The sequence below is a fragment of the Nicotiana tomentosiformis genome, chromosome 2, assembly GCF_000390325.3.
Source record: "Nicotiana tomentosiformis chromosome 2, ASM39032v3, whole genome shotgun sequence".
Lineage (NCBI taxonomy): Eukaryota > Viridiplantae > Streptophyta > Magnoliopsida > Solanales > Solanaceae > Nicotiana > Nicotiana tomentosiformis.
The window spans coordinates 52,232,794-52,253,674 of NC_090813.1; the positions used below are offsets into that span (position 1 = coordinate 52,232,794).

A 20,881-nucleotide genomic window follows, 5' to 3' on the forward strand; every position below is an offset into this window, starting at 1 on the left:
TCATGGACATAAATTTTATTCTCTCCGGTCCACAATAAGTGATCATTTTACCTTCGACAAACTCATTAAGGAAATACGAATTTCTAGAGAAAAAAAGATATATTCACTAAATTAACCTTAATTAATTGTTACCTTGACACATTGGAATATGTAAATAAGGGCAAATTTTAAAAAAATAAAATTAGTTTCTTTTTGATTATGTAAATAAATACTTATGTTGGACCAAAATAAAAAGATAAAATGATAACTCATTGTGAATCGGATGGAGTAATAGTGTAGAACCACATATACGTAATGTGTCTAGCAACAATAGCACAAGCGTGCAATCATCACATATATACTGCGCGTGGAGATGATCTAACTGTACAGCTATGTATAGTTAAGAAAAAAATTTGGAACTAGGGTGCAGCCAGAATCAAAATCATGAATTATTTAAATTCTTAGACATATCACATTATTGTAATAGCATTGAGTGTAACAAAAATACATATTGCATCATAAGACAATCTCTCAAAAAAAGTTTACTCGTGGCAGTTGTATGTATTAGTTTAGTAAATTTAACTCTAACGAAAATATAGCGCACAATCAAAATAGGAATTTTATATTCATTAAATGAATCAAATTTGAAAAAACAATAATTGAAATGTTATTGTTTTTCTTTTAATTTATTTGCTTATTATAAATCCTTTCTATATATACAATTGTTTTGTTTACGTAAGGGGACGTTAAAATCTTTATTTCCTATATTCTATTTAGCAATATGTGTAAATCACGTGCTAATTGATCTTTATTAACATATAAAAATTGACTATAGTAAATTGGGTACATACACTAATGTTAGGAGTTTGTAACCACATATATGCAATGTGTTTGGAGACAATATCACTGAGCGTATATCCACATTGGACTGTTGGAGATGAATCGATTATATCATAGGGTAATAAAGCACTGATTATTTAATCTTATAAACACATGAAAATGTTTGTATTTTTTGTGGTACATACAATTACATATATATTCCGACTTTAGTTATTTTCTAAGAGACTAGACTTTAGTTAGTTGAGACTTGAGAGTGAAAAAAAAAAAAGAACATCCTGGTACACTAAGCTCACGCTATGCATGAAGTCCGGAGAAGGATCGGACCACAAAGGTCTATTGTACGCCGCCTTGACCATTTAGAAATTAGCTCATGTATTTTGCACTCAACCATATGTATCCCTCAACTCTAGCCCACACAAAATCACATAGTTGTGTTTACATCCAAATAGCTATGTATAAGTGTATCTTGTACATAAAACTAGTCAAATGAAATCCAACAAAAGCATACTAGTTGGGCGCTTCTTTTCCATGTGTTTCATCAGTACTACTTCTAATTCAACACATTAGCGATAGACGATAGTTAGTTTTGTACCTTATTTAGTATAACATCCATTTGTTGCGACTATACCATTACATTAACGTGTATCTCCTTCTTGTATAATGCACCACATACTAAAGTACAGTGTAGTAATATAAATAATGTCAAAATTAGAATAAATTAGCTCTCGTTATGTGAGATGTTGCCAGTGATTGTTAGAAATGACTCCTTACAAGGAATTTGTTCGTTAACATGATGTTGCCAGTTCGTTTTGAAAAATAACGAAGTCTTATCTAATTGAGTATATAAAACAAATTAATTTAATATTCAAATTTCCACGATTTCTCTTAGCACTTTCAATTCTATTCTTGAGCGACTTAAATTTTAGTTATCCACCACTTTCATCTATAATTAGTTACCTCAACCAAATTCCTAAAAAATAGTAAAAGGTAAAAAGTATGTGATTCATGATTGGTAACAAACCGACAACAAGTAGTTAAAAAGATCTACATATCATTAATAAGAATGTAACAATTATTTGAATTACATATTCTATCTAATATAGAAATGATTTTAGGGGCCCTGAATTTTTGGAGCCTAAAGCAAGAACTTTATTGGCCTAGGGGTGGAACCGCCCTTGATAATCCACACGCATGCTTTGTTATCAATACGCTTTGACTAATCAGCCTCAAACACAAACTTGCAGAATAAACAAACTGACTGTGGAAGCCTATTCGGCTGCAACAGATTCCACTCTCATCTTTTCAATATCCTTCAACCCAAAATGAGGCTCAGATGGGAATACAAACACCGTAGAAGCTGCAACTGAAGGTTGAAAGCCAGCTGAATATCGTACCGAGGTCAATGTAATTTTAGGAAGCTGCTGAAAACCTGAGGCAAGTGGTACAAGCTTGTAACTAAGTACGTGCTCAGACTTTGGCAGAATAAAAGTTGTATCGTTATGAGGCCCTGATAAAACAAAACTCTGTGAATCTGCCAACGAATATTTGACCTCCTGAAGAAACTGTGTTCTGTTGGTAACTTTGACGGAGTATGTAAATGGATTTCCAAGAATAGCATGAGGAGGACAATCTAAACTCACGATCAGTGGAGGTTGCTCCACATTTACATCAGGAAGACTCTGTTTTGTTAGAACTGCAGATGCTGTGCTACAAGAACCTGATCTTTCTCCATCTCCATGATCCCTTCTCCATCTCAAACACACAATACCCATGTTTAGTTTAGGAAGATTAACCTCAGGAGTGACAGCAAAAACCTGTTTAAACTCTTCTCCTGCCACAAGCAGCACGGGTTCTACTGGGTCCTCACTCTTACTTTTCACATCACAGGCGCTAGCATCAATTGCATCAACAGACATTGACAACAAGCGCAAAGGTACTTCTGTGCAATTCTTAGCACTAACAACTAGTATACTTGTTTCCTTCAGAGGCAGAGATGGTATTTGGTCAGAATCAGAAGCTGGCTTCGTCTTTGACAGCAGAAGTGGTTCTCTTCGAAATGGCAACATAAAGCGATGGCTCATTACAACAGCAGTCTTACCTTCAATTTGCAAGCTTTTGTGCACATGAGCTCTCTGTGAGCTAACTTCCGGACTTTGAGGAAAGTAACCGAGTGACACGTAAAGCATGATAGGTTTAGGGCGATTCCATCTAATTTCTAATTTGCAGGACCAGGAGTCCCCCTCATTCAAAAATGGGACAGAAATCAATCCAAAAGAGGGCTGGATTTTTTGAATGCTATCTGAATTAGCGAGATCTTCAGATTCTCGTCCAGATACTCCAACAAGCTCTACATGGAGATTATCTGTTGAAAAAGATTCTGCCTCCCTTGGACTAAGCAAGCCACCACCTCTTGTGTCAACAAGGTTAATTTTCAACTCACCAGAGTGGACATTGTGGCCCTTTGAGGTGATAATCACAGGAACAGTAAAGCTCTCTCCGACCAATGCTGGGCCAGAAGAATCCAACTTTAGATCCACTTGTGGGTCTGGTTCTTCAACTTGGACGGCCTTCTGACCCGAGAAAGCCAGACCAGGATCCTTCATTGGTATAGTTTGTACTATGTCTTCAAACTTCCAGAGAGGTAAATCATTCATAGAGGCAGGACTTTCAGCTCGGCAACATATTGTAAAATGTTGACCCCATCTAGCAGTCACATATATGCATTCCAGCTTTCCGCTTTGCTCTACATGATTCAAATGTTATCTCACTTTTAGGTGCAATACAATGATATATGTTAATTAAAAACTGTGATGGATAGCACAGTAGTATATATAAAATGGATAAAATTCAGTTCCTCAGTGAAATATTCAGTTTTGATCAATGGTGGTCCAGCTGGACTTTTCTCGCCTCAGAGAGTCTTAGACAAAGAGATCCCTGCTCTCCCTTCTTGGTTATATTGGGAATGAAAGGAGTAAGCAAGCAAGCTGCTGGATAAAGCAGTACAATGGTTGTGGATTAAGGTTTTTCAGTTTGGGCAGAAGAGCTGGAGATAATGTAACAGTGTCACATTTGGTATTAGCTGACGACACCCTAAGTCTCTAATTTTCTATGGTGCAGAAAAGTCAGAAGTGCTTTATTTGAATCTTATTTTGCTTAACTATGAGAATATTTCAGGGCTCCTAGAAAATATGAGCAAGAGTATTATCTCCATTTATGAATCTTCTTACTTCAAAAAAAATTCCAACAGTGACGCAGCCTTCTAGAGATTGGTCATAAAAGATAAATATGGACAAGGTCATTGGTGCACAAAACCTTACTCATCTCAGTATGGAGTTAGTCTTTGGCAAAGCATAAGCAAATGATGGGTAGAGTTCACCTCCTTTAAAGTGGAAAATGGAGGGTGTGTTAGCTTTTGGGGTGACAAATAGTGAGGAAATTCTCCCTTGAAAGTTATATTACCCAATTTATTTCAGTTAGTAAAGCATCTACAAGCTACAATCATGCAGTGCAGGGAAAGCAAAGCTAGATTGGCTTGGAAGCTGCCGATTAATTCTGGGACTAGAAGATGAGGAACATGCTACCTCAACCTGAGCGGTGTACTTCTGGTCACTGTGAAAGTAAGATAAAGGATATTCCACAAGATAAATGCTTAGTTAGTTAATTATTCGGGCGGATATTCTTTCAATGGGATCAGCTGAATATATACAGTTTGATGTGTTCTCCAGGGAAACCTGAAATAGTTCAAGCTTGGAGTTGCAACAAGTGAAAAGAGTAAGTAGCCAGCTTACCAGGTTTCACATCATATGTGAGCCGCAGCCATTTGTTTGTGCGAAGTTCCAGGGTGGGAGCTGTCTCCACCCGACGACCAGGTTGTAGACAGGATATTGCAGCTAAATGGGATCTTTGAGCATTTACAATGACAAAGTTACACTCCGACTGATTAAATTGGATTTCTAATTGATCAATCTCAACATTGAGAGGCAATTGAGATAGAAGGGATAGGGTAATCACTGTTTCTGCACCAGGCTTAACTACTTGTTCATGAAAAGCAACTGAAGCAAGAAGTACTGCTCTGAGGGGACTGACAAGATCAATCTCAAGATAAAGGGGATTATCAGCTGTTACTTTGAGGATACTGTCTTCTTCAGTAGCTGCACTTTCTGATCCTCCTCTGATAACTGAAAACACTTCCTTGTGTATTATTTCTCTCTGAGCAAGACTTGCAAGCCCAGCTGGGCCACAGTCTCTTTGCGCAGCCGCATTAGTAGGTACCGGCAGAGCAGCCATTTCAAGAGAATACTCAGTGAAATCTTTCACAGAAGCAGTTTTCCTTGAGCAGTCTCTAAGGTAACCCAAGACATTCCATAACAAAGTAACCCAGCCCTCCTGTCGATAAAGACTAGCAACATTCTCAAAAACCTCTTTTGCATTACTATATTCACCTACTACAAAATATTCTCTAGCCATTTGGAAGCCACAGTAGGCAGCCATCCGAGAGGCTTTATCATTGTTGTATGCCTCAAAAGATTTTTTTAGGAGAGCAATAATTTCATAGGAGTCTCGGAATCTCTTTCCTTCAGCCAGAGCATAATGGGCGTAGTCTTCATCACTAAGACTGCAAAAGTATATGGAGAGAACAGCAGGAAAATAATTAAATTGGAGGAGTGAGACAACAAAAATTCCTGAACTAATTTACAACAAGAAAATCACCACACTCACGATTGCATAACAAATCTGTCTCCATGCTCCAGTAGTTTTGCAAACTGACCAACATAAGCAGCAGCTATCACAGATTCGGCATTCCCATCAGTTTCACCAGCAGTCTCAGACATAGATAGTGCAAGTTCAAGAGAAGAACTCTTTTCCTTCAAGTAATGAGCTGCTAGCTGTTTTAAGTAAAGCTGGATAAGCAAGCATCTGAATAGAGTCGTATGGTTCTTGGCTTATAGTAATAAACCAGGTAAAGTAATATATACAAAGATATAAAATCTGCCACTGATGGGCTTTATACAAGCAACATTTAAAGATTGAAACATGGTTGCTGCCAGCTTATTTAGTGAAAGCATGCCAAAACTGCTCCTCGAGGCCTAAAGACGATGGATCTCATCTCCCCATTCATCGTCATCTTAGTGAGGGAGCAAGATAGATAAAATCAAGAAACTAGGAGGTTATTGTCATTAGTAATTGAAAATATTCAACTTTATTAAGTCAAGTTTTGTCCAACAATGACACCATTCTAACAAGAAATTGGCGGAACCTGCATCCGATATGGGGAAAACCAGCATGGCATAGTGGAAAGGAAGTTCCATACTGCTTGGTCCTAGTTTCTCAAATTAGGACGACTCCTGTCTGATACTCACAGTAATGCCTGGCAAATGGCATGTGTTCCATTAGCGTTTGACACAGTCGAGGAGTTAACTAAAGGGAGAATTTCAAGATTTGAAAACTTTTCTGCAAAGGAGAAGCGCTTCAAGAAGATGGTTAAGATGCAGTGGGCAGAGGATAGTAGGGGGGAATCACGTTATGAACTACAAAGAAGTTGTAGATAAACTAGAAGACAAAATGGATTAAGGATGTAATCATTATCTATTTGCACATAAAATGATAGTTTGACAGGTTGCACTGCTCTCGCTTCTCCACTACCCAGAACTAGGGCTTAAGATTTTTGTTGAATAAAGTGGAAACCCAGTAAATTGTTTGTGTCAGTAGCTAGACCAGAGTCGTGTCAAAGAAAACATCACATTGAATAGATAAATTGACAGAATATAACAGAATCATCAATTATGATACTCTCATCAAAAGCAGAGGAAATTAAGCGCCTAAACTAAAACGGAATGAAATTAAACTATTTGCTGAAGACAAAAATCACTAGTAATGTGGCTTAGGGGTTAGAGAGGTTATCATTATCATTAAAGCAAATATCAAAAGGTACCAGTTGGAGAAAAGAGTTGGTCAAAATGTCAAATAGATACGACATGCCAACACAAAAACATAGAGTTGTAACTGACCCAAAAACACAGGATAAAGAAATCCAGAGTTTAACTAGAGACGAGGAAAAACACTACAGAAAAGATGGAATTTAGTTCAAGGATGACCACTTGATCATTAGTTAACAAAAGCTACTTCATGAAAAAAATAACTAGTATTTGAAAAATGGGGAACTGCAAAGCACATGAATACCTTGAGATTTTAATGACTTTACTGGAGCGCTGCTGATACAGGTTTGTGAATTCCGAAACTATTTGATGAACAAGAATAAGCAGCAGTACTTTATCGACTGTAGGAAATTTATATGTCCAAAAGGCTTTACTTTTATGTTTCTTCTAATTGGGTATTTAATGAAGGACGATATCACGATGGCTTCTAATCATTTCCTCTAATGGGTTGGTGAGAAGAATTGCTCTCTCTACTTTCATAATTCATTACCTCAATTACTTAAAAATTCTTCCAGAAAAGTCAAGGACTCGAGACGTGTTGTAACAAGTGTCTATATGATGGGAACCTTTCTGAGAGAAAGGTATCTGGGATTATTAGAAAGTAGCTTAAGGTTATTTTCATCTTCCCTCTTACATAGTTGTGAATTGAGAGCCTCATGTTAAAATTAAAAGCTAAAGGTTAATCTGTTCTCATCCACTCTTTCCTACTTACTCCAGTTGTTGACATTCCAACAAAAATGTCATTTTGACCAAAAGGAAAAGTAATTTTCAATGTAGCGAATCCTATCTCCTATGCACCGCTCTCTAGGTGTGACATTACAATAAAGAGAGGTGACAAAAGGAAACGAGATAGACCCAAAATCACATGGAGGGAGTTGTCTCAAAAGACTCCTTTTTTTAAGAAGCAATTATTATTGCCTCAAAACACTTAATCTCATGGACCAATGTAAACATAGTTAAAGATACACGATGAAAGTAAAAATTCATAGACGATAGTTGGGATTAAGTCCTTGTTCTTGTGGTTACACTTATATTAGATCCCTTGTTTTCCATGAGTCTTTTCGTTCTGATAGAGAATTGTATGTCTGTGTAAGGATAACTGGGAGATTTAGAAGATCACTAGTTTTGAAGACCACTATGAAACAGGGTCTGAAGAGAGCGGAATAGATGCACAAGATTCATATAGCCTACCCCAACTAGTTAGATGGAGACATAGTTGATTGATCATTTGGTTTACTAATCAACAAGTGAACCACAATGAATGAATAGCTTGAGAGGTAACGCTTTCCAACCTGGAAGTAATAAGCTGAATGAAATTCCCACTCAGTTGCTCTATCAGTAGCATCTGAACCCAAAGAGGAAACATGCTGAGCAGTGACAGAGCTCGTCTCCAGTAATTCAGCAAACACTAGAAATTGCCGGCTTAACCATTCCCAGTGAAGGAAAATAACTTCTGGTGCTCCAACAAGCTTCCTGTAAGAAGCATAGTGCTGGCGGAACCAGGCAATTGCTTCTACAAGTTTTCCACCATGCAGCAACAACGTCGAAATCTTGAAATGCAATTGGTCTGCAACACTTTTGATCTCAATCAGCCTTTGAATAGGAGGCAATCTGGTTGATGTTGCAACCATCTGTATCATTTATAGATATCTATTTATATGAATTAAAAGATGCAAATAATGCAAAAAGTAAACAGATGCAACAGTTTAAGGCTTAACAATAATTAATCTACTGCAACTCAGGCAAGCTGCTAAGTTTTTTCCTATTAAAGGTACTATCACTGTCATGAGCAATAGCAAAATCTTGTTCACATACAAGTTGAAACTGGTATTTACAATTCATCCACGCTGTTATGCAACTTTACTTAAGAGACGATACCTGGGCAACTATAATGAAACAAGAGAAAGGAAACACACCTATCTATTACAGTCAGCTATTTACACCACATGGATGAAAGGTCATCTCCTATAACAGAAATTGCAATATACTGCTCTTGGTGGCTTCTTTGGATTTTTATTTGGATAAGATGGTTCCTTTGGATTCTTAACGATAGCCAGACATACAAAGAAAAATAAAGGAACCACAATCAAGAAATAAAGTTGGTTCTAATGAAACATGCAAGCAAAGCTCTAACTACTGATAGCAGCTAGTTACAGGTGGACAAGGATGACTATACATTTAAAACTTCAATCAGATATATATTAACACACAGATGAGAAAGAAACTGAAAAAAGCTTTCAATTAATTTTCACCAAGATGAATCTCTTCAACATTATTAGGTCCCACTCTAATGAACCACATCAATGCAGGCCACGGAATAGAGGGGTTACGGAAGCGCCATCATTTTTTTTATCTTCCATCTATAGCCATTTGTAACTTTGTCTACACTACAGTCATCTTCATAAACAAAGAAAAGAAAAAGCCAAAAGAAGCTAACACTCTGCTCTTTAAAAGTTCTTTATAATTCATGTCTTCGTAATGCAAATGTGCCTTTGAAAGAGGTCTAAAATGCAGTAAGAATCTATAAAAAGATGGTTTGAAATTCTACAGCACAAGCAGATGAACATAAATATACCTCTCGCACTGCATGATAGGCGTCCTCATATAGCCTCAATGCTTCAACCCAATCTCTACAGAATTCTGCATATACAGCAGCCTGTCACAATGTTAAGCAGAGCATAATCATGACAGAAGCAAAATCCATAGGAATAATGAAGACAACACAATAAGGGCACAAAACGTAGCTTCTCAGCATTTAAAAAATAACATGAGAAATGATAATGAAATACTCTATCTTTTTCTTTTTTGAGGAATAAAGAATAATGAAATACTGTATCGTACCAACAAGTTTAGGTAATGCGGAAATCATACTACAAGGACAACACATTAAGCACTACTAAACGTCAAAGAGAACCCTTACTTTGAAACAACATCGAATATTCAGCTCGGCAGAATGAAAGTTTTTCTTTTCAATACGTGCTTTAATTCTTCTTCCTTCATCCTTGTAATAAGAATTAGCCAATTCTGAGAACGTGCTTCCCAACCTGCAATGGGTATCTCAAATTACAAACACCACCAGATTCTATAAATCAAATTTAGATAGAGCATGACGAAAGAATTACATGCCTGATCAAGGATTGTTTAAGCTCTAATTCGCTTGGAACAAAGATGATAAGATACTTAGAGTCCAGTTCTGCACGCTTTCTGAGAGCAATCATACGGTCTTCACTCAGATCATCTGTTTCAAAGAAGTATCACAAGAGGGTTAAATCCCTAAATTAGCGGGGGGAAAAGGAAGAAGAACAGAAGAAAGATGTCTTAGATAAATCCCCCTCCACCAAGAAAGAAATTGCGAGCCAACTTAGGTATAGTTTAATCATTCTACTTGTCTTTACCCAAAATTCAGTGATCTCTCTGACTCAAGCACCAATGGAGAGGAAAAAAGAATTACAACCCATAACATGGAAATTCCCAATTATCAGGACTGAGTGCCACTGAATGTGATGAAGCTCGAGAGGTCAAACCATAAGCAGAGCAAGTGTTAAAGTATTTCCCTGTTACTTCTTAAAACTCTTACATATGAAAACGTATGAGCTGAGAAATTGCGATTATATGGCACGTAGTCCATTAATGCAAGAAAGCCATAAAGCAGATAGACAGAGCAAAGTGTTCAAGACCCACCCTTACAATTTGATGGAGCAACAACCACGACGACCAATTTAACGTTCCTTCCTCGTAATACAGCTCTGTTCATTTAGCATACAGCCTTAAGAAACTCATTTAATGAATCATACATCCATAAACTTGAGAGAAGCAATTGGAAAAAGGACAAAAGAAGCCTACTTGAGGTTTTCGAGATCGGTGCAGACCTGAAGCCACTGAGCTGGATCACCCGAGACGTGATCGGAGCTAAAGAGAGCGGCAACAACTGCCGGAATCCTAGTCCGATGTTTGAGAAGCCAATCTCTCTTTAGGATTCCGGCGATAGGTTGAGGCGGAGCAGAAGCGTCCTTTGAAGGCTTAGCGATAATCGAGATCTTCGAGAAATCGGGCAATGCGAGAGCATTTATAGGCGGCTGTTCAGAGTGAAGGTGAGAAGTGATTGTCGCGTGAAGTTCTGGACAACCTACCAGAGATACTAATGCCACCGGCGGAGTTCGTAGTTCTTCTGGATACTCTTCCATTGGTTTTTGTGATGCTTTGATTTTGATGCCGCGGGAATGCACAGTAGTTGACAATGGTGAAGAACTCCGGAAATTGCTATCGGAGCTGATTTTCTGGTTAGTTGATGAGATCTTGGAAGAAATGGGGAGTTCTCGGACCGAGTTTGGGGGATTTGACTCGCGTTGATTTCAGTTGGGAGTTGGGGACTTGGGAAAGATGATTTAGATGTTGGATTCCTGACTTGGACCGGCCCATGTAAAGATAGGCCAGTCCAATGGGTAGATTTGCACAAATAAGATCATTTAAGGGGTGAAATTCAAAAATAGCCAGATTTATAAGTGGTAATTGAAAAATAGCCACAGTTTTAAAAGTAATTGAAATTTAGCCAATTTTTCATGTAAAGATAAATTTGAACAAAAATACTATTTAAATCCGATAAATATTCCAGCATAATATAGTGGAGTTCCAGCATAATATGCTGGAAGTTCATACACAAGTGCTTGTATAGGGTAAAATATGATATAACACGTGGCTGGCTAAAAGGAGGACACGTGGAATACGATATGGGATGGTTGAGGACCGAGTGTAGCCATTCTGCTAGTCACCGGAAAGGATAATGTTCATGAAGGTATATTAAATGCTCTGCGCCATGTGGCATTTACTAAGGTATATTAAATCCGATATGGGATGACTAGTCCGTGCTATTTTATGTCATTTAAGGCTGCTGTTTAAATTTGAAGAATTAATCGAAATAACCGCCCACCCAACCGCTATATTGTGTTTGTTTAGAAACTCGTGTGATAATTGTCTCGACGCTACAAATCCAAAATGATGGAACATTCCTAGGTTTTCCCAGCTAGGCATAATATGCACGCGATAATCTTTGTTATATTAATCTTGTTAAATTGTTCGTAGGTCTTGCAAGATTGACAATTTTTGTCTTATTCACAAGTTATGTCGGGCGGGGCATAATTGGTATAAACTGCTTACAAAATCTAATGAGGCAAGATTTTCCTTATTACAAGTTATGTGGGCCGAGCATAACATTGGTATAAATTATTCAAAAGTGTGAAATTGGCAAAATTTGAATCTGTTATTTAAAAGTTCACAAGACGGACAAAGTTTTGTACTATCTTTTGTTCTATTTTGTAAAATTATTTATAAGCAGAGGCGGATCTAGTGTGAGAGTTACGGGTTCAATTGAACCCATAACTTTCGACGCGGAGTAGAAATTTATGTGTAAAAATTCATTAAAATTATAAAAATAATAGATTTGAACTCATAACTTTAAATATATAACTGGTTCAATGTTAAAAATCTTAAAAATTGAACCCATAAAATTTAAATCCTGGATCCACCTCTGTTTACAAGTTTTTCAATTGCACGAATACCAATATTTCATACTATTATTTTAATTCTACCTGTTTTTATTGTTCGAAAATTTTGCCGAATTGCCAAGACGTTGAGGATCTATCTGCTGGGATCGTATTTTACGGAATTGGTTTCAGTCATTACTAGTATAGGATTTTGTTCAGAACAAAAAAAGTTGTTCCAACACGAAAGACTTATTTCAAATGAGTCACAATTACTTTTTAACATGTTTTGGCGGCAATATATTATATGTACAAAGCTGCTGCTTTTAGCTTCTTGAACTGGTTTGCTATTGAAGGAGGAAGAAAGGGAGCAAGAAAGGGAGGAAGGGGGAGAAATTTTTGAGTCCAATGACGAATCGTTGAAGACGCTCAGCCTTTGTTACGCTTTCACAATTTTTGCAGACAAAACTTTAGTACAATTTTCATTAAGCGGTAAAAAGTGAATCTTCTTTTTATTAAATATTGATTGCAAGTAGAATAGTTTGAAAGAAATTGAGAAGTTAATTTGAGAGAACCTGTCAAATTAATAACTAATGAAGAATATGCATTCCATCTTGGAAAAGAAAAAGAATACGTATTTCATGTCTCTCCTAACGAACAAAAAATATAAATTTATTATAGGATAACTTCTTCGACAACCTCATGCCAGATTGAATTCGAGCGACCTGTCTCCTACCCTCCTTGCACGAGATAGGGGTAAAAAAGAGACATTTATAAGACAATAAAAATGGTACCAAAAGAAGACATGGTAACCTCACGTCCTTTTTACATGAAACATTTTCAGCTGGGGAACATGTTCTTCAGGATCCCAACGTCGAGTGAAAAATTCTTTTATGTATCTTCCACCATATTCAACGGTATGTTCTGTCCCATGTACATGTAACTATACCCTACATTCATGTAATACTAACCATAGGGGAGAAATAAAGGTTTCTAGCTCCCAGAGCAACAAGTCTAGAAAAGTGAAGATTTAGAGGTGAATTTGCATCCATTGGTTTGGGACTTTTGGTATATCTCAGAGAAACCCGACCAAGAAACCAAAAGGCACTATTACTAAAGTTCACAAATTTCCCAGACAGATGTACTATCTGATCACGGTTCAAAACCAGAAAAGCTTCCAAAATTGCTACATACATGTTACACCCCGATTGATCCAATATCATCACTTGGCGTGCACGCGATGTCGCACCAAAGACCTTCTGCAACATCCATCCTTTTGACCTCCCTTCATTTCTCTTTTTCCAGAGGGGAAAGGATTGAGGTGACGGACAATGTTCTAAAGGAACCACAAACACACTGGAACGAAATGAGAAATATAAAAATGACAAAAGGAAAAAGGCCCTAAAAATTACAGTTCATAGACGGAAACCAAAACCTAGACATCTATCCCCTAGCCCTAAGGAAATCGAAACACCAAAAAGAAGAATAAATGTAAGACACGCACGACAAATAAAAGTGTACACCTACAAACCAGGATGACCCAGGTATATATAAAGAATCATATATTGATTCTCCTAAACATGATTGCGGAAACCATCTTCCCACAATCAATTCAATTAATATAATCAATCGGTGACTTGAAGTCCTGGCAGGATTGTCCATACAAACTGCGAAAAGAACAGTCCAAAGGTACTTGCTCGTTTCTCACATATTGGTTATCTAAACTGCTTGGTATCTTACAAGTGGTTCCCTCGCTTTCTTGGTGGCCATGACTTTGGAAGACCTGAAACAGGAATGCTAATAAACTTTAGCAAATACACAGGATTTATGTAACAGCTTAAAAGAACCGGAATTTCAAGGTAAACATGTATGGAAGGGGAAAAAATGAATACTCTATATTCATACAACTATAACTGCCGCAAAACAGTAAAAGAAGAAAAAGAATTTGGCATTAAACCACGCGTGCAACGTATATAATTTAGAATCTAAGCAAGTCATTTGAGAGAGACTACAAATGAGAATGTATTCAAGGAAGAATCAGTACCTCTTTTTGCCTCCCCGCTGACTTTTAAGGTCATATTCCAGGTCAACCACGCAAGTAACAACGAGCCAACTCCTTGAATTCATCCTGCAATCGAACCAACATCAGACAAATCCAAATAAGCATGTGTACTATCTTTAGAGTATATCCCATCAAAGCCAGATATCGGAAAAGGAGTTTCATGATTTCCTTACCATGATACATCCAGTTCCTCCAACCATTCAACCTGCCATTTGGTCAGAGCCACTACGCTGAGTGAATTGCGATGGGTGAGCTTGTACTACAATCTGCGACTGACGAGGGGACGACATGGTGATGCCTGAAGAAATGGGGTAATCAAGCAGCTTCACTACAAAAAGATAACAACTTGACTTCTTACTTACTGATTCACACCACATAGATATTTATCAAATGTTGTACAGAGGGAAAGGAGGGAAAAAGATAAGGCAGAGTACGGACCCTTGTTAAGGAAGATAAAGCAGCAAAATCAGTTGCTCATTTTCTTGAGATGTAAAATCCTGGACGACTCACGAAAACTTGTAAGCAATAATCTTTATTAGCAATCAGATCTAACCCAGCAGGTCCACTCCAGCATCCCCTAAAGCTTGAACTATCCTCACTCCGAAATACTTAGGTTTAAAAAAATAAAAGAGAAAGAGAGACATTTTTTGGTTATCTATCTCAATTCTCATCCTGAGTTGTATCCATAATACATGGTTGAGAGTCAAATAGACACTAGTTAATTTTATGTATGCCTCGGTATGTCTGTCAGTAATATTATGCTTTCCATCCTTCATCCTATCTTAATCCCTTATATTTACCTGTTAACAACACTGAATTAACAAATCATCTGATACGCTATGTATTGTCCCAACTTAATTTAAAGTTTGATATTTGGGACTGAAAACTTATTCCTTTGCATCAAATATTTTATAAACATTGTTGCTCATATTGAAAAACTCTAGTGAACTAGTGAAGTAATTCCTGCCAAAGTAACTCCTATATTAGACACTCCTTTTTGGTTGCACATAGAACACGGAAAGTAATTCCTACCAAAGCAGTACCTGAATTATATGGTAGTTGCATCACAGAAATATTTTTTGTCGTAGCTCCGTTAGTATTAGGTCTCTGATATTGCAGAATCTGAGGACCTGGCATCATATGACTACGGAATGCATATGCAGGACTGCCAGGTTGCATACCAAGTTGGCCAAATTACAATGAGTTTGTTCCAACAGTACCTGGTACCCCATACATCTGAATGAAATGCAAAAGTAAAACCTATAAAGCCCTGGATAGAGAGTCTTCCTCAAATTTAGCCTTAACATTCCTCGTAAGAGGGAAACGACTAGAAAGAGAAATGGATGCTATTCAAACATCCGACTTTGCAAAGTAGACTTACTTGTGGATAGACGTAGTCTGGCCCATATGCAGGAAACCTACCAATATATCATTCAAGAAGAAAAATATTAGGTATAGTGAATGAAAACACTAGCGCATTTCAGAGAATATTAACGTATTCATGAGCATGACTACAACACATTTGGTACTAGAAATTCTAATCAAAACAAAAGACCCGTAGGCAAACATCAATATACAAATATATAGATGTTCCTACACCAGACTGAAATATAGTAACAGAAGATAGTGTCACAGTAAAAGCATGTCTTTCTTGCTTCACAACATTTTTTTTTGGTTTTGGGAAAATACTTGTTAAAGAGAAAAATTCAACCACTCACCTTTTTTCATAAAATTAAATTTGCAGAACATGAAGTTAAGATAACAGAAAAGAGATACTTGTGAAATTACAATACTAATTCATCAATTCGGGCAAAAAGTCTGATATGAGTTATACGTCATCATATGTGCAAGAGAACTAATTTTGTACTGTACTAGATTTACAAAGAGATTTTCTACTACAAAAAAGAACTGTGTTTAAATATATATATATATATATATATATATATATATATATATATATATATATATATATATATTACGTACTAAGTTTGCTATATCAGCTTTTGATTTAGCCATGGTCTACTATCATCTAATAAGCAACACACCAAACTTCAAGTCTCAGATACGAATATATCAATTCAAGGATAATGAGGTGTCTCCCATGACTGAGCACCTGGGATAATCGAAAAACGTAAATCAGATGATTCTCTCCCTCTTTTTTTTTACCCAAAAAATAAATACTGGTTCGGGCGAATCCCAATCAATATTATATCATAATGATGTTCTCCTGACGCCAAGAAACATCCATACCGTGTGAGAGAACTAAATTTAGAAATTTGCACGGAAAGCAACAGTGTTAGATCCCCTGCTCGGGTAGTCGGTACTGACCTATATTGAGGATATGAGAATCCAGGCTGATAGCTGTAAGGAGCTGGTAGCTGGTAAATGGGGTTCCCCGTATACATCCCGGTCATGGCCTGTGGATTTCCCAGATAGGGCATTGATGATCTCAAACGTCCTATAAGATAATCAAAATTAAAGGGAGGATTAAGACAAGTGTAAATGTCAAATTGCCATGGTGCACCAAAATGCTAACCGAATCACATTATATTTTAGTTTAATATTAGCAGTACCATTGTCGTTTATCTTTATTTGGTTTATTATTAGCACAATTACTTTAGCATCCTATCTCTTGAAAGGTAGACCAGCTATGCTACACCAAAAGAAAAGGATATCTCTTGAAAGAAGGTTTATACAAGCTCTCAAAACTTAAAGATATGTTACTGCTTGCTCCACCGTCTATCTCTCCGTAAAATTAGATCTATGCACCTTCTCTTAATGCCTCTATTTAGTAATGTGGGAGAAGAAAGAAAAAGATAGCATCAGAAATAGATCAATTGACATATTTTTCCCAACCATTCCCACTTGAATCATGAATGACTAGGCTTAAAGTGCAAAAAAAAGAGGGAGAAAAAAGAAACGACAGCAGCTAGCGAAATGATGCATTATCAAAATGAGAATATAATACCATAAGGTAAAAGTCATTGAGGCCGTCCAAGTGAAGCCAAATTACAATTTGCTCTTCTGCCATCAATAATCGGATTAGGATTGGCACAAGCCCTTCAAGCTGCTTCAGGATCATGGAATGTCACCTAATTTCAATATTAATTAAACAAATCAACATTTAGCAAATGAGAAATGGTGATCAGAAAAATTGGGTCATTGAAACATTATCAAGCATGTATGTTGTCACCATAAAAGTTGAAAAGAGGACACAGAAGTTATGATCAGATATTAATCCACCTACAAGGCCATGAATGCTATTAAGAAAAGAAAATGTATTTTTGGACTGCAATTATCAGATAATTTATTTCTCTTCAACACATACATTATTCTTAATTTTATAGTATTACTTTTACGTTCAACTCAATTTCACACTAAAAAGGGGGCCAAGTATGACATGCTATGCATGATTTCTTACATGTAGCTAGAGACAGTCATTGTCAGATCATAACATGCACATATCTCATAATCATACATCAGATCGAACTAATGCCAATTTGAGCAAAGCTTTCTCAAAACTATATGACTAATTAAGGTCCAAGTAAATTGCAGTAATAAGAAAGTATCTCTCTCTGTATACAGGAACCTAGCAAGTTAACATGGCCAGCTCATCCACGACAGTCGTACAAGAAAATATCCCTACCAGACAGCTGTCTTTGTCTTAAAATTATTCATTAACGTATCAACTTTGACATGTATCCAATAAATGAAGCAAAGATCAAATCTTTCAATAATAGTAATAGTAAAAGTTAAAAGTGATCTGAGATAAGAGAATTACAAGACTAAAAAGAACCAGAAGAACTGGAAAAAAAAGGAAGAAAAGACTCACAAAGCCATAGCCTTTAGAGCGGGCAGTATGTTTATCAGTGATGACAACAGCTTCAATAATATCACCAAACTGCTCAAAGTAACGGTGCAGTGATTCACTCTTAGTTTCCCAAGCCAACCCACCAACAAAAACCTTCGTATAAGTTGTGTCTCCTCCAATCCCATACGGGCCCCGACCCACAAACGGCGAATTACCCGAATCACCACTACTACCACCTGGACTCATCTGATAATCCATGAAAACAAAGCTCCAAATACAAAGAATCAAAATTGATACTAGTAAAAAAGATGAAATCTTTTTCTTTTTTATAGCAAAACAAGGGAGTGATCAAGAAAAAACTTGAATTGTAAGAAAAGAAAGAAGAGTGAGGTGGCAGTGTGGGGAGGAGAGAGAGGAGAAAACCCCTGGGTAAAAACTAAAAAAAATACTGCTGGATTATGGCAAATTTAGTGCAAAGAGGAGAGAAGAGAAAGAGAAAGAGAGAGAGGAATGAATACGTGTGGGTCCAAAAGTCTACGCGTTTTTGTAAAAACAACCAGCTAAATGTGCCCTTTCAATCAAAGACTTTTAGAGAGAGAGAGAGAGAAGATGCTAAGAGCAAAGCAAATGGATGAGGGAGGAGGAGGCTTTTTTAGCCGTGTCTGTGGAATCTTCCCGACATTTTCATTTCATTTTATATTTTTCAAGGATACGTCATAGTTGTTCCTATCCTTTGTGTAATTGGGACTATATATGTTTTTCTTCTTCTGTAGAATTTTCTTCCTTTGAATGCTTTGTCACATACTAGGGGTGTTTGTCGGTCGGTACGGTATGGTATTTAGACATTTCGCTTCAGTATTTTCGATATTCAGTATCCTAAAATGCTATACCAATACCGTACTTAATTAAATTCGGTATGGTTCGATTTTTCGTCTTTCGGTTTCGCTTTATTCGGTACGGTAACTTCGATTTATTCGGTTCTAAAGCAGCTTCTGAACGTTATATTTAGGGGAGAATAACACCTTAACTAGCCGGCAAAATTAAAATTATAACTAGCCAGCAAAATCAATCTTATGAATGCAACAACACTACACATCATATATGAGACTTCTATAAACATGAGCATAAGATTAGAATAACGTTTACAAACTTCATCAACATGTAAATATGTCTAGTCTAAAGCTCTAACTTGCATCTCCGAAATATACCAGACACCAGTAAGCTTTTCAAATGTGACCAAAATAAGTGTTGTTTACATAAATCATTCGGGTAACATCCATTAACCACATAGACAAAAATAGGTAGCGCACATGCTTTAACAAAAGAATATGGAACTAGAAACATTCTCGTGAAGCTCTCTGGTAACTGGGGGCTGCAAGGATGAAATGATATTTAAAATTAATCCAATATATATTTTGGTACGGTATCGGTATTTCAGTATTTTTAAAAAAATACCAAATACCATACCTAATACCAAATATTTTTAAAATGTAAACCAAATATCATACCAAGTACCAAAATACCAAATACCAAAAATTCCGATTTCGGTATGATAATTCGGTATTTACCAAATTATGCACATTCCTATCACATACTATTAATTTGGGAAACTATAGTGTATTTACTTCCCACATTTATTTGATTTTCATCTTCTAAATGGACGTTTAATACTATATTTTATAAATTTATACTCCCTCCGCTCCACTTTAAGTAATTTTTTAGTTTTTTTTGTCCACATTATTTAATTTGTTTAGATATAAAGAAAGAATTAATTTCTTCTTTTCAAAGTTGCCCTTGGAGTAAAGAGTCTAGGAGTATTTTGTTATACTTCAAAAGAGCAAATTAAGGTTAATATGGTCAATTTTATTGTTAATTAATGCTAAAAAGTAAATTCCTTAATATAAGTGTGAAAAGAGTAAAAAAAAAAACTCACTTAAAGTAGACCGAAAGAGTTATTATTTTTACTCATAGTATAACACATTTTAATATTATAAAACGTCATGGAATCAGATGACCAACTTATCCATACTTTACAGGAATTACTTGTGATTATTATTGTCAATTAATTAATTATGCAGAAGAATTTTATATTGCTTCTATATAAAAAGTTAAACCTATAACTTATTGGTTAGATTAGTTAGTAAGTTACAGAGATGCACACACATATAAATTCTTTCATTTGTATAACAAAATACCCAAATACAACAACAACAAACCCTAGTTTCTTGATGGGGTTTGGTCATACCTCTATCGTGTTATGTTGGATACTAAACTGTGTTCCTCATAAAGTAAGAAAATGCTTCCATTTTGATTCTAAAGTCAATATTAATAATGTCATCTTCCCCTAGTCTCTTCTGTGATCGCTCTTATTTCTCTGGATTTCTTTTTTCTTGTTTTCGAGTTTGTTCTCTCTCTTCTTAATTGCTCTTGCCTTCTATTTTCTACGAATTCTTTGAGGAACTAACCTTTTATTCCGGTTAAGAATGGTATAGTCCCTCTAAGAAGTGGCAAAGCCAAATCTTTTGCTAAGGGGTTCAAAAAATTTTAAAAAAAACATGTAGAGAAGTAGTTAAAACTTAAAAGAGATTTAACATATCATATTTATACATAAAAATAGACTTTTACCTTATATAATACTATGTAATTTTGGACGAACTATTTCCGCCCCTCGCTCCACCACAACCTCAAGCTGATCTCTCGAGTAAATTTCATGTAGTTGTACACATATGAGGTAAAAAATTTACGAAATACGCTGACGTATCCATTCGTCCGTTAT

General features: G+C 36.3%; 1 protein-coding gene and 1 long non-coding RNA gene across 4 annotated transcripts; both read right to left on the bottom strand.

Annotated features, from left to right (window-relative positions):
* Window positions 1-1,850: 1,850 nt before the first annotated feature.
* On the bottom strand, window positions 1,851-11,115 carry LOC104121345 (uncharacterized). Of its 2 annotated transcripts, XM_009633317.4 has the most exons (9): window positions 10,599-11,115; window positions 10,437-10,501; window positions 9,882-9,993; window positions 9,676-9,799; window positions 9,331-9,411; window positions 8,048-8,386; window positions 5,539-5,705; window positions 4,608-5,434; window positions 1,851-3,562 (listed from the first exon to the last, which is right to left on the bottom strand). In XM_009633317.4, the coding sequence occupies exons 1-9, from the start codon at window positions 10,937-10,939 to the stop codon at window positions 2,088-2,090; spliced, it is 3,531 nt and encodes a 1,176-aa protein (XP_009631612.1). In that variant the 5' UTR covers window positions 10,940-11,115; the 3' UTR covers window positions 1,851-2,087. The 2 variants fall into 2 exon arrangements, with proteins under 2 accessions (XP_009631612.1, XP_009631614.1); XM_009633319.4 differs by lacking the exons at window positions 10,437-10,501; window positions 10,599-11,115 and having other exon boundaries at window positions 9,331-9,395.
* A 2,227-nt stretch (window positions 11,116-13,342) lies between these two features.
* Window positions 13,343-18,702, bottom strand: LOC104121346 (uncharacterized). Of its 2 annotated transcripts, none has more exons than XR_691909.4 (8): window positions 18,127-18,702; window positions 17,263-17,386; window positions 16,623-16,752; window positions 15,676-15,712; window positions 15,338-15,530; window positions 14,468-14,592; window positions 14,277-14,360; window positions 13,343-14,015 (listed from the first exon to the last, which is right to left on the bottom strand). It is a non-coding gene; the product is annotated as an uncharacterized lncRNA (long non-coding RNA). The 2 variants fall into 2 exon arrangements; XR_691908.4 differs by having other exon boundaries at window positions 14,468-14,622; window positions 18,127-18,700.
* Window positions 18,703-20,881: the final 2,179 nt, after the last annotated feature.